Below are 14,229 nucleotides of genomic sequence, written 5' to 3'. Positions count from 1 at the left end.
GACCTGAAATCCCATCTAGCCTTAGACAATTAGCAGCTGTATGACTTATACAATCAGCTTCCTCAATTATAAATTGGGGATAATAACAATTTCTTTGTGGAGATTAAATGCAATAATTTTTTGAAAATTTTATTTATTTATGGCAATGGGTTTACACAGGTCACACAGCTAGGCAATTATTGTCTGAGGCCAGATATGAACTCAGGTCCTCCCTGACTCCAGGGCCGGTGCTCTATCTACTGTGCCACCTGCTGTCCTTGATAATAATTTTTAGAGGACTTAGCATAGTGCCTGGAATGAAATAGGTCCTGTAATATTTATTCCCTTTCATTTCTCAAGGCAAGTTTTGCTGGATTGTAGAGTGCAGGAAGGGATGTGATATGTAATAAAGCTGGACAGGTAGGTTGGAGTCCCATTGTAAAGGATTATAAATGACAGAGGAGTTTATGTTTGAGTCTACAGACAATAAAAAGGGAGCCACTGAAGTGTATTGAGTAGGAGGATGATCTGGAATGAAGTAGTCAAAGACTTGAAGTGTAGTGACAGTCAGGAATTTATTTGAATGATCCAGATGAGTTTATTTTAGGGGTGGGGGTGGGAGGTGATAGTCAGACATACACTTAAGGAAAATCACTGGCACTGTGTGGAGGATGGATTACAGAAGAGATAGGCTTGTGAAAGGGAGCTTATATAGGAGAGTAATTACAGTGGAACAGGTGAGGTTATGCTAGGGTTCTAGCAGAATGGATGAAGCATTTATTACTATGTGCAAACCCCTAGAGATACAAAAAAGAAAAGTATCATAGGTCCTGCTTTCAAGAAGTTCAAAGCTAAGGACTGAAACAAGTATTTGTAGAGAGAAGGGGGTTGATTCAAGAAATGGTGAGGAGGGGTGGCTAGGTGGCGCAGTGGATAGAGCACTGGTCCTGGAGTCAGGGAGTACCTAAGTTCGAATGTGCCTCAGACACTTAATAATTACCTAGCTGTGTGGCCTTGGGCAAGCCACTTAACCCCATTGCCTTGCAAAAAAATCTTTAAAAAAAAAAAAGAGGTGGTGAGGAAGGAGAAGCAAGACAGGGTTGCTAGTCACATGGGTTAATGAATGAGCTTGAGGAGCTGGGTCTGATGCTGAAGTTGCAGACCTGAATAAGGACAGTGATGTCCTCAGAAACAGGTGTTCAGAAAGAGGGATGGATCTACACATTGTCATGACTCTTAATCCTGCGTGACTCCTCTGTTCCCTAAAAACAAAGGCTAGGGTGAGGCTTTTTTCCCCCAGGACAGTTGAGGAGCAGGGACAAAACAAGTACTATGGGGTGGGGGGGAGGGAAGAGATGTTGTCCTGTCCCGTCGGGGGTGTCCAGGTTGGTTAACAGTCCCAGATACTGAAGCTTGGAAGTTAAGGGGAGAGTTTGGAAGTTTGTATGTTGGATGGAGAGGGAGAAGTGAGGAGGAGGATGATAAGATAGAGACATTCATATATTCATTCATACATTCATAACTTCACATTATGCAAAGCCCTCTCCTGACAGGAGCTGAACATTGCTGTCTTGGGCTGGGGACCTCCCAGATACTGAAGCTGCACTGGTTGTGGGGCATAGAGCCACTGAGGGAGGGGATCACAAAGAGCCCTTTGAGGGGAGGGGAGCCCTTTGAGGGGATGGGAAGGTCTGTGGAAGGGCCCATTTACATGAAGAGAGAACTGTCTGTAATGGGAACCTCAGCAACATGCTTTTCCATCATTCACACATTGTCAACCCTCCATCTAGATACTGGGTTATTCCTGTCATCTACCTTCTCTGCTCTTACCATTCCGTTTTGGAACTGCTATAAGCCCCCAACCAAACTCTGTTCCCCAAACCATGTAGCTGTCCACCTGAGCCATTTTACCATTTGCCCTGATCCTGACCACTTTCTCTCTACCAAGAACTGCATTGTCCAAACTATACTTCCAGAATGTCTTAGGGGAGCTAATTTGTCCAGTTTTGTAACTCTGATCCTAGGGCTGAGTACTAACTCTTACTATGAGTTCAAACTCATCTAGTCCATTATATTTACCCAGTTCCCCAATAAGACAATGCTTCTCATGCCATCTATCCATCTTCCTGCAACATTTCAACATGAGACTCACTGCTACTCCACACCCCCCAGTGACTAGCATTCTACTTTGCAAGTAGGGTAAAAAGGGTTCATGATTCTTAAAGTGTAGCAAACAAAGCAGATTATAATACTTCTTCGTTAATGATGGGAGATGTTGTAGAGAGAAAAACAAGTTATAGTAGTTTTTAAGATATATGGGATAATAGTGGCGTTTGAACCAGGCTCACTGGAAGGCTGGTGCTACCTGGACAGTATTAGGGAAGTTCAGAAGAGGGGTGATTTTTTGGGAAGAGTTTTCTTTTGAACTTCCTGATTTTGAGACATTTATAGGGTGTCTGATACATGTCAAACAGGAAAGATAATCTTTGCATGACTTTTACTCAAAAAAAAGTGATAGTATTAGTTATTAGCAGGCTGTGCACAGGGTAAAAGAGGTGAATCTTTTAGATTAGCAAGAGATTTCAAGAATGTAGTAGTTAGTTGAATTAGGTGGGAATGAGCATGGTGTTCCCAGTTCTCTAAGGAACCTGACTTGTAGATGTCTTTAGTTTTAATTACCTAAGTTGCCCTTCCTTGCCAGCAAAATCCTGCAGATCCAAAGGCATTATTAGGATAAGGCCTGATCCTGTGGTTTCACTGACATTGGCAACTTCAGCAGGGGGGAAACTCTCTCTACCAAGGCAGGTGGCCACATTCAGTCTCTGTTAACTGTAAATGCTGCCTAGAACACTGGAGGCCAGTGATTCGTCCAGGATCACACAGCCAATGTGTCTGGAAGAGAGTGACTCTGGGAGGTGAAGGTGAAGAGCGACTATGTTAATAATGATGACAGCACTGAGATGGCACTTGGAGGTGAGCAAAGCGTTTTACATAAACTGGTATTTGATCTGCCCAGCAACCTGGTCATTGTTCAGTCCTGTCCAACTCTTCTTGACCCTGACCCCATTTGGGGCTTTCTTGGCAAAAAACACTGGAATGTTTTGCCAATTCCTTTTCCAGCTCATTTTATGGGTGAGGAGACTGAGGCAAACAGGGTTAAGTGACTTGTCAGGGTCACACACACAGTTTGAGGCTGAATTTTAACTCGGAGCTTTCTAAAAAACTCCAGCACGGGAACTCTTATCCCTTGCACCACCTGGCAGTGCGTAAGATGGCATCTTGCTGTGGTTAACCCCATTTCACCGACGAGGAAATTCCGGCTAATTCTAGGCCCCGCTGGCCAGCTGGTGGGTGTCCGGGAAGCACGTGAATTTGTCTCCCTGGGCTAGGTTGTCTAAGACTCGGGCACTAGGCCCGGGCCTGGCTCTTTCCTCCCAGACCCACGAGCTCCGACACGAGGGAGCGGAAGTGACGCGGCACGCTCGCGTCCGCACTCTGGGGAAGTGCCAAGAAGACCAGCCGGCGGCAGTATCCTTCGCGCCTGCGCAGCCCAACTTCCGGGGCGGGAGCTTGAGGGCCAGACGCGACTGGAGCGGGCGGGGGGAGGCGCTTCCCTTTCTGGATCGGAATCGCCGGGCGGCGCGGAAATGACGCACGGAGGGCGGGCGCGGGTCCTCCTACCCGCGCGCTGGGAGGGGAGGGGAGGGGGGAGGAGTGACGAGGAGTGGAGGCCGCCGGCCGGCGCGGGGGCCGCTGGGTGCTCCCCCGCTTCCCCTTCCTGGCCTCTCCCGCCCCTTCTCCGCCTCCCCGCCCCCAGCCCGGCGGCCGCCCCGCTCGGCCCCGAGCGTGACTCGGCACGTCGGGCGCGGCGAGGAGACTCGGCCGCAGCGTCAGCGCGCCTCCGTCCCGCTCCCCCGGGGCGGCCTCCCTCCTCGCTCCGGAGCCGCCGGTGCAGCCCCCCCCCGCCACCATGGTGGGAGTGAAGGTGGTCGCCACCGACCCGGATTTCCAGCCGGAGCTGAGCGGGGCGGGATCGAGACTCGCCGTGGTCAAGTTCACCATGAGAGGGTGAGGCCCCGGCCCCGGCCCGGCCCCGCGCCCGGGCCTCCCGCTAGGCCTCGGCCCGCAGCCGCGGCTCTCCGTGCCCGGGGGAGGTGGGGGGCTCCGCCTGCGCCGCGCTGGGCGTGCTCCCCGGCCCCCAGTCGGCCGGCACCCGCACTCCGGGCGCGCCCGGTGCCTCCCTCCCCCTTCGCCCGGCGCCGAACAGCCGCGTAATCGCCCCCAGGCCGGGGAGGCCCTCGGGTTTCCGCCCCCGCAGTGTCGAGTCCGGGACCTCTGCTTTTGGGTTACAGAAGTACATTTTGGTAACTTAATTTCGCTATAATTGACTCCCTTTATAGGATTTGTGAACATCCTGGGAAAGCCCTCGCTTAACTCTCAAAAAGTCCATGACCCGCAAAATTGGGAAAAAAAAGGTTCGGAATGTTTGGGAGTTGGCTTGACGGTCTATTTTATTTAGCAACTTTTTTTGAAACATCCCTGGAAGGAGTTCATGGACCTAACTAACTCTCCAAAGAGTCCAAGTTGCGAGCAACAAGAACAACAACAAAAACGATTCAGGGCCGTTAAGAGTAGCCTCAATGGTTTATTTCATTTATTTCTATTTATTAACCTTACCATAAATTTGATGAAGTTGTGTGTGTGTGTACGCTTAGGCTCTTGAATTCAAGCCCTAGATTTCGAGTATATGTTCCAAAGGGAAACGTAAACTAGTGGTCTAATTGTTTCACTAGTGAACCTATGATCTTAGGATATTTAGATCTTATTGCAGAAGATTAAAATTCTGTTGTATTTTTAAGAGGGCCACTTTTAACAACCTGTGGCTAAAACAGTAATAGGAACGGGGATCTTTAGCAAGGAGACTCTTTAGAGAACAATGACTATTTAAATCAAAGAATTTACCAGTTTTTCCTTCACCCCTATGTAAGTTGTTTGTTCTCTGACTTTTATCTTTTTGGCTCCTTTCTACCTCTAAATCTATGATCCTTACAACAATACCTTCAGTTGGAAGAGAGGCAAAATGACTGAAGTCAAACTTTGTACAAAACATTTTCTCATTCAGTCCCATTAAAAATAGGGAATAGATTTCTAATGGTAGTGGATCTCGACCAGGAGTCAGCTTTTGAGGAAGATGGGGGGATAAGTATCCCCTACAGCTATGTCACTGTCAAGTCTACTGAGGTGGAATTTTATCCTTTAAGCATTAATAAAGCAAGAGTTGAATTTCATACACATTACTTCAAGGATTCTTTAACAGTAATTACAATATGTGGTAACTGGATTTTCCAGTAACATATTTTATCAGGTTTCATGAAGTATAACATGAAACTGAAACTGATTTTCATGACTTTTGACTAAAACAAGTGAGAAGGTTATTTTTAAAACAGGAACTAATGTTTTGTTTCATGGATATACTGAGTTCTATCCCAGTTCATGAGGAGAGTAGAAAGTGTACTGACTGAAGGTAGAGGTTCATCTGTGACACTAGGGGAAGTCATTTAACCTTCTTGATCTCCAGTTTCCCAAACTCAAAAATGGAAGGCTTGGCCTAACTTCTGAGGTTTGTGGACTTGTTTTTTTAAAACAATATTTTTTTGACAGCCATTGAAATACAATGGGTTTCATTTGTAAAAATGCATTTTATGCATTTGAAGACATTCTGAGGTGTCCATAGACTTCATCAGATTGCTAAAGGGGGGGTTATTACCCAAAAGGTTAAGAATTCCTTCTGTAAATCTGTGTTTCTCCCATTTTTATTTAGTAAGGGGAAAGGGAAATGGTAGGTGGTCAGGAAATGCTTTTTGGATTACAGAGAAAAATTTACGTATATATTACTAGCCTTGCACAATGCTTTTGCCCATAGGCAATTGTTTAAATTGAATATTGTGTACTTTTGACCAGTGAATTCAGTAACTTTACATTATTCAATGTCTTTTTGCTGACTTGTTTACTTTGGTGCATGGAATAATTTAGACCTTTTCTGAAAATTTAGATTAAGGACAAACTTGATAAATTAATTTGGAGATACTTTTAGTTCAAAAATCTACTTAGTAGGAAATCCTTAATAATATTTATACTTTTTCATTAGAGATAATTACTTGAATACTTTTTATATAAAATCACAAAAATCTCAAATTTGGAAATTTTTCAAACTTCACAGTCACCTGGTCCAACCTATCACTTTGCAGTAGTGAATCCCTCTCCCACATTTCCAACAAAATGTTAATTCAGCCTTCTCTTAAAATGAGGGGAAACCCATGTCCTGTAGTAACAGCTCATTTTATATTTAGAGAGTACTTAATATTTGTTTTTTCCTTCATATGGAAACCTACCTCCCTGCAATTTTAGCACCCTTAGTGCTGCCCTGTAGGGTCGAGCTGAAAAATACAGCTCAGCAATTCATTAATTATTAAGGTTTATGTGAAAACCACAAAGAAAACAGTCTGCCTTCAAGGATCTTGGAATCCACAACTACATAAAGTCCAATTTTTACAAAAAAAGTTTGGATATGGAGTGAGGGAGAACACAAAATATTGAGAGAATGAGGAAAGATGGAGATGGCCTTTAATTTTAAATCTCAAAGGGATTCTAAAAGGAGGAGATGAGGGGGATATTCCACAGAGCCTCAGAGTAGCAGGTAAAATATTTTGTTGAGGTCATATAAATACCAGAGAAGTCAAATTCAAGGTTGAGGGCACTAGCTGCAAAATTCTCAAGTATTGCCAAAACCTAATTAACTTGAAATTGAGAAATGTTTAACAAAATAAAACAATACAGCATAGTTAGTTTTAACTTAGGATTTTCTAAGTCAACTTGCAGCCCCAGGGATCCCTTTCTATTTGCATTTGACAAAACTGATAATTCAGATAGTTCCCCCTCTTGATTCTTCTTGCCTATTACTAAGGCAATTTGAGAAAACATGAGTCATTCGTTCTTTGGCTGAGGACTCACTAGTCCATAATTGAAGACTATCATCACTATGTTCATCTCAAGTACTAGATATATAGGTGCTGGGGATTATAAATTCAAAGAATTAAGAACCTCCTTTCTGAGAAAGCTTACATTCTGTCATAAAATAAACACAAGGTAGTTAGGGAATTTTTGAGAGTCCTAGATTAAATGTAAAAAAAAAAGCATCATGTGGATGGTACATTGAGCTTCATCTTTTTGGGCTATCTACTGGGCAAGTACATGTTGAGTGTAGATATAGCCAATGCAAAGGCTTGGAGACTGGAGCTGCAATGTGTGATGAACAGAAAAAAGCCAATTTGGCTAGACTGCAGATTATTGAGAGAGGAGAAAATAATGTGCCTGGAAGGGATAGGTTAGAACCAAATTGTGAAGTATCTTAAAAGCCAAATAGGAGTTAAAGTTTGATTCTAGAGGCAATAGGGAACAACTAGAGTTTATTGAATACAAGAGTAATACAGTCAGAGTTAAATTGAAGGAACATCATTTTGGCAGAGATGAATTGAGAGGCTATTGCAGAAGTGCAGGTGGGAGATTATGAGAACCTGAACTAAGGTGGTAGCTGAATATAGAAGATAGAATTGAGAGATGAAGTAGCTATACTTTAAGCAAAGTTTATCAACTGGTAGGTATTAAATTGTTGAGTCAGTTGAATCCAACTTTCTATGACCCTATTTTGTTTTTTTGTTTTTTTGGCAAAGATATTGGCATGGTTTGTTATTTCCTTTTCCAACTTAATCTACACATGAGGAACTGAGGCAAATAAGGTTAAGTTGACTTGCCCAGTGTCTGAAACCTGATATGAATGTGGCCCTCTATCCACTTTGCCACAAATTGGGTAAGAGGTGTCAGGAATCAGGTAGCAGAGATTTTTTGAAAGGTAATGATATTCTATAGAAATAGGGAAATGTAGAAGGGGGTAGATTAGGGAGGATAACAGTGATAAAGCAACTACCTACTTCTTTAGGCTTTAGTTTTTTTGCCTAAGCCTTTATAATTTTTAATCATCTAGAGTCTTTTTGGTGGTATTATTTGTGCCCCATGAGTTGTGTCCATGTGATTCTCTAGAAGTGGGGGGGGTAGTCATCAGCTTTAAAAATCTGGAGATCCTTTGACACATCCTAGAGAAAATACTCTAGAAAACTAACAGGACTTATTTTCAGAGTGACAAAAAACTACCTTGGTAACCTTCAGCAAGGACTTTCCATGACTGATAGATTTTAGTAGTGCTTGTGAATCTATGTCATCATTTCTTTGGAAAACAAGCATCTCCTTAGAATCTCATCTGTTAGTTCTGCATGTACTCTGGTTCATCTTTTTTTTTGTCTTAGTTGCAGTCTTCAAACCTTCTGAAAGAGATTGATTTTCCCCATTGTCTTTAGAGCTTTGTTAACATTGAAGTACTCCTGTCCTTCTCCCCTTTTCTTTTTTTTAAATATTTTATTTGAGTTTTGAGTTTTACAATTTTTCTCCCAATCTTATCCCCCCGAAAGCAATCTGTCAATCTTTATTTTGTTTCCATGTTGTACATTGATCCAAATTTAGTGTGATGAGAGAGAGAAATCATATCCTTGAGGAAGAAACAAAAAGTATTAGCCTTCTCCCCTTTTCTAAAGAAATTTTTATAATGTTTTCATTTCTCTATTTCCTAAACATTTAAGATTTTCTTTCAGTCATAGTTCAGATTTGGACCTCTAGTCTGGGAAAAGAAGATTAGACAGATACTGTTGCCTACTATCCCTTCACTCCTGTGCCTTTAGGGGCACTTGCCATATTAGCCTTTTTCTGAAATCTAGGAAAGTTGAAAGGAGGAAAAAAATAAGCAGAAAGGACAGGGGATATTTGTTTACTTATCTTTTCCACTTACTCTTGTTAGGATACTTTAGTATCCTAACAACATTCGTTCACCTAAAAAAAAAGAGATTTTTGATAAAGAGAAGCTTCTAATGGTGATGATATTAATTCAAAGCATGAGAAAGTTGGTATATTTATGAGAATGCCTAGATATGGAAGATAATTTCCTTCCCTTCCTGTTACCAATATTTTATTAGGAATGAGTGAAACTTGATTTACTTTCTGGAGTAGGGTGTTTTGTTACAAATGAAATTCCAGTTAAGTGTGGGTCCTACTTGAATATGAATAATAGTTAATTAGAGCTTTGTAACTTTGATTTTTAACAATTTTCAAGGAACCTTGTTTAATTCTATTAAAATATTTTTATTTTGTTTTTATTTACATTTAAATTTGTTTTTCAATTAACAAGTCTATTTTCCCCTCCCTATTCCCATATATCCTTAAGAAGAAAAGAGAAACTCCTTGTGACAAAAATACATAATCAAACAAAACAAGTTCCCACATTATCCATGTCCAAAAAAAATTACTCAAATCTTTTAAAAAAAATTTTTTTTATTTAAAGCAGTTGGGTTTAGTAACTTGCCCAAGGCCACACAGGTAGGCAATTAAGTGTCTGAGGCTGGATTTGAACTCAGGTCCTCCTGACTCCAGGGCCAGTGCTGTGTCCACTGTGCCATCTAGCTGCCCCCAAATTACTCAATCTTTATCAAGTCCATCATTTTTCTTAGGAAATGGGTAGCATTCTTCATCATGGATTCTCTGGAATCATGACTTTTATTCACCGGGTGATTAAAGTTCTTCAGTCTTTAAAAGTTGTTACTATTGAAACTGTTCATTGAAAACGATGAAATCAGCCTATATAATTTCTCTGAAATCATCTTGTTCGTTTCATTTTTTTTTTTTAAGTTTTTGTAAGGCAAATGGGGTTAAGTGGCTTGCCCAAGGCCACATAGCTAGGTAATTATTAAGTGTCTGACACCGGATTTTGAACCCAGGTCCTACTGACTCCAGGGCTATTGCTTTATCCACTGCGCCACCTAGCTGCCCCTGTTCATTTCTTATAGCACGGATGGTGTTCCACTACAGAAATAATTTAGTTTTAGAAAAAGTTTTTCATGCTTAATTAACAGAAAACCTTTCCTTTTAGAACTTTCCATTAGAATAAGAATGAATTTTTCTCTCAAGTAGTCTAATTTTTAAAATTCAATGAATTAGAAGTTGACTAGACATTATACAGGTCCTGGGCATAAAAAAGGCAAAAGATGAGAGAGATCTTGATCTTAGGGATCTTTGAGTTGAAGTTGAAGTTCTCACTCAGCTTCAATTTTTTTTTAAGGTTTTTGCAAGGCAAATGGGGTTAAGTGGCTTGCCCAAGGCCCCACAGCTAGGTAATTATTAAGTGTCTGAGACTGGATTTGAACCCAGGTACTCCTGACTCCAAGGCCTGTGCTTTATCCACTACACCACCTAGCCACCCCCTCAGCTTCAGTTTTCTGGGAAGCATTAGCAAATCTCTTGACTTTAGTTTTCTGTTTTCTAAAATGTGTGTAATCCTTGTTAGAGAATCAAAAGAGAGTAAGATAAAATTTTAAAACTTTGTTAACTTAAAGTCCAGATAAATGTAAGCTATTTATGTATACATATATACATACTTACACATGCATATTGATAAACTATTCTTTTTTTTCTTTCTTTCTTGTTTTTTTTGGTACTTGATCTGTAATTGTATTGATACTGAGAACTCCCCCGTGAGTTATTGTCTTCTTCATTATAGTCCTAGCCACACTGAGAGATTAAGGGACTTGGGGTCAGAGATGGACCTTAAGCTCAGCTTCTTACTCTCTTTCTGATGCAGGTTTTGTTCCCTGTATACCAAGCCTCTTTCTATCTGGCTCTATGCCTCTCTATCTTTCTTTGTCTCTTTCTACCTCTCTGTTCTCTATTTCTCTCTGTATTTCTGACTATCTTTATCTCTCTTCATTTCTCTGTCTCATACACAGCCTTCCCTTCCTCTGAGCCACCCCACACTCAGAGCAAGCTAATTGTGGTAATATACTTTTTTGTTGTTCCTTTTCTCTCTGACTTATTTCATTTGGTATAGAGTGCAGACTAATCCTCCAATAATTTGGAATACTCAATCATTTGTTCAATGATAGTGTTAATGGGTTGTCTGAGAAACTGAGAGGTTCAGTGATTTACTCAGCTTCACAAACCTGTGTACTTACGTATTAGTTGCAGTTCTAGGTGGTCTTTTAAGACTAGATAAATTCTACAGAATGTGCTGGCCTACTGGAAGTTGGAGTTTCCTATATTCATAATCAAAGACACAATTGATTCTTCTCAGATTATGATATTCCACGATTGTCCTTCTGAAGCATCACCTGGTGTAAATTGGTATAATTGGTATAAAAAAAAGATGGACTTTTTGAACAGTGGGGAAATTTCCAGGTACACTTCACCAATTGCTATTTGATAAGATGTCTTCTGACTCAGTACATTTTCACTAGAATCCACCTCCCCTCTGTCTTTGCATTTCACTAACCTTTATTTTTGTTGGAGATCAATTGATAATTGGCATAAGAAAATGAACACAGTCCTCAAGGGATGACACTCAGTCTGTGATATATCAAATATGCTCCAAATCACCATTAATTAGAAAATTGTAAATTAAAGCAGTTCTTATGTTCTACCTCAGACTTCAGAGTATCAAAGATGATATTTAAAGAAAATTATAAATTTTGGAGGAACTATGGGAAAACAGGCACAACAGTGCTGTTCTTGGACTGTATATGGATACAACCATTGTGAAAAACAATTTGGAATTATACAAAAGTTACTTAAAAGTGTGTGTGCCTTTTGACCTAGCTATATCACTGTTGTCAAAGAGATGGAAGAAAGAGGGAAAGGATCCTTAAAACTGGAGGACATACTTATTGAGGAATAACTGATTATATGTGAATGTGATGGAATACTATTGTACCATAACAAATGAGGAAATAGATGATTTCAGGGAGATGATGGAAAGACTTAAAGAAAATGCTGCAGAGTGAAGCAGAACTAGAGGAACCATTTATACTTTATCATTAGATTATAAAATAAAAAAATTTTTGAAAACTTTTATTATCTGATGAATGAAATGAACAGAACAAGAAGAACCATTAATAGAGCAGTGAGTTGGAGCAAGGAGTTATGCATTTCAGAAAGGAAATGTTGCATGCATTTTCATATGAGGTCACTGTAATTTTATTTAATTTCTCTGCTGTTATCAGACTTTGGTAATCTATAAATGTGTATAATGTAAAAACAAAACATCCATATAACAGAAAGTAAATAGGCTTGAAGAATTTATATGTTCAAAGTTACATATTACATATTTAGTTAAGGAACTAAGATTGATACCTAGGTTTTCAGACTCTTCCAGGGTTCTGTTTTAATGTACTACTGTAGTTTTATAAAGGAAGCTCTCTTTAGGATCAATAATTTAGTCTTATCTGCTTTTAATAGTAAGTATCTACTTTCAACTCCTTTTAAAAAATTTTAAATTTCAATTTTATTTTGTTTCAAATTTTATTCTACAACTCCCCCCTTCTACCTCCCACACATTAAAGCAAGAAAATCAAAATTCATTACTAATTTGTAATTAAGCAGACAAATTCATATTGGCCTTGTTAAAAAAAAGAAACAAAACATTTCAGTCATCACCTCTATCTGGAAGTAGGTAGCATGTTTCCTCATGGGTCCTCTGGAACTATGGTTGGTTTTTCTTTATATTGAACAGAATTCCTAAAATCTTTCAAAGTCTGTCCTTGCTGTATTGTTGTAGAAATTGTTCTTTTGTTTCTGCTCTACTCACTTTACTTTGTATCAGTTTATATAAGTCTGTTAAAAAGTTTTTCTAAACCATTTAGAGGAATGATTTATTGTACATCTGTTTTACTCCAATCAGCTTAGAGTGATTCCATTAGGAATAGTTATTATAGTGACGTGCTTATCTATTAATATACATTTAGTCAGTTTAGTCAACTAATATTAAAATGGGAATTATATAAATTAATGCATATTTTACATATGTTTAGGGATAATTAGATAAGATAGTCTTTCTTATAATAGATCCCTAACTTTAAACTACAAGCTATAAATTCACTTTTCAGTAATCTTATATAAGTCCCAAGGTTCACTTGTCTAACCACAAGAACACTGATTAGGGGACCTCCATCCTCTTTTTGCTTAATCACCTCAACCATGCCCATTGTGGTTGGGATGTTTTGAAGTGATATGGAAAGTCCCCTAACTTACTTTTGCACCTTTCTTGCCCATCTTGAGGAGCAGCTTGTCTTATGACCACATAACTAGTTGCCTATCCTGTTGTGAGCACTCATGCTCATACATCATTTCTGGTTCTCCTGGCAGGTCAGAATCAAGGTCTGTCACCAATAAGACTCTATATTTTACTTGGCCTCTTCTGTATCTCCGTGTATCAGACACTATAGAGTCCTTCAGAATTATCTTAGATTATTGCATTACTGAGAACAGCTAAGTCATTTGAATCTGATCATCTTATTGTATGGCTGTTACTTTATACACATACTTTTCACTTTGCCTCACCTGTTGTAGGGTTTTTTCTAGAGCATCCCGCCTCTTCCTTTCGCATAGCATATAGCCTATCACAATCACATAGCACAATTTGTTCAGTCATTCCTCAATTGATAGGCATCCTCTCAGTTTCCAGTTCTCTACCACCAGAAAAAAAGTGGCTATAAATATTTTTCATGCATATAGGTCCTTTTCCCTTATTATTATTTTTTTTTATAAATCTCTTTTTAGATGTAGACCTAGTAGTAGCAGGTGAAAGGCATGCATGGTTCCAAATTTAGTAGCACTGCTAGGTGAAAGGTATGCATGGTTCCGATTTAGAGCACTTCTCAATATGGCTATGGATAAGTTTGATCACTTCATTTAAAAACTGTTAAGTATGTCTTCATTATTCATCAATTGGAGAATGGCTCCTATTTTTATAAATGAAACTCAATTTTCTACATATTTGAGAAGTGAAGCCTTTATCAGAAAAAATTTATTCAAAATTTTTTTTCAAATGTGATTACTAAATTACTAAATCCCTCTATCCTATTTTTCCTTCCCCTTACTCCTCCTCCATGTTTGTTCTATTCTTTCTTTCCTTTCACCTTGTCCCTCCTCAAAAGTGTTTTGTTTTTGACTACTACCTAACCAATCTGCCTTCCCTTCTTATCACCTCCACCATTTTAAAAAATTATTTATTTTATTTATGGCAGTGGGGTTAAGTAACTTGCCCGAGGTCACACAGCTAGGCAAGGTGTCACATTTGATCTCAGGTACTCTGATTCCAGG

The 14,229-nt window shown here is 39.7% G+C and overlaps 1 protein-coding gene across 3 annotated transcripts in view; it reads left to right on the top strand.

Moving 5' to 3' along the window:
* Positions 1-3,765: 3,765 nt before the first annotated feature.
* Positions 3,766-14,229, top strand: part of LOC141502490 (thioredoxin-like protein 1) — a 41,585-nt gene continuing 31,121 nt past the window's right edge. Inside the window, exon 1 of one of the 3 annotated variants that reach the window (XM_074207241.1) lies at positions 3,766-4,047. In XM_074207241.1, coding sequence (XP_074063342.1) covers positions 3,950-4,047 — 98 coding nt within the window. In that variant the 5' untranslated portion in view covers positions 3,766-3,949. The remainder of the gene's footprint in view (positions 4,048-14,229) is intronic. The other 2 variants (XM_074207244.1, XM_074207242.1) reach the window with 2 other exon arrangements.

Source organism: Macrotis lagotis, chromosome X, assembly GCF_037893015.1.
Source record: "Macrotis lagotis isolate mMagLag1 chromosome X, bilby.v1.9.chrom.fasta, whole genome shotgun sequence".
NCBI classification, from domain to species: Eukaryota; Metazoa; Chordata; class Mammalia; order Peramelemorphia; family Peramelidae; genus Macrotis; species Macrotis lagotis.
Note: the sequence above shows the minus strand (reverse complement) of the source record. Positions and strands in the feature narration are given on the sequence as shown.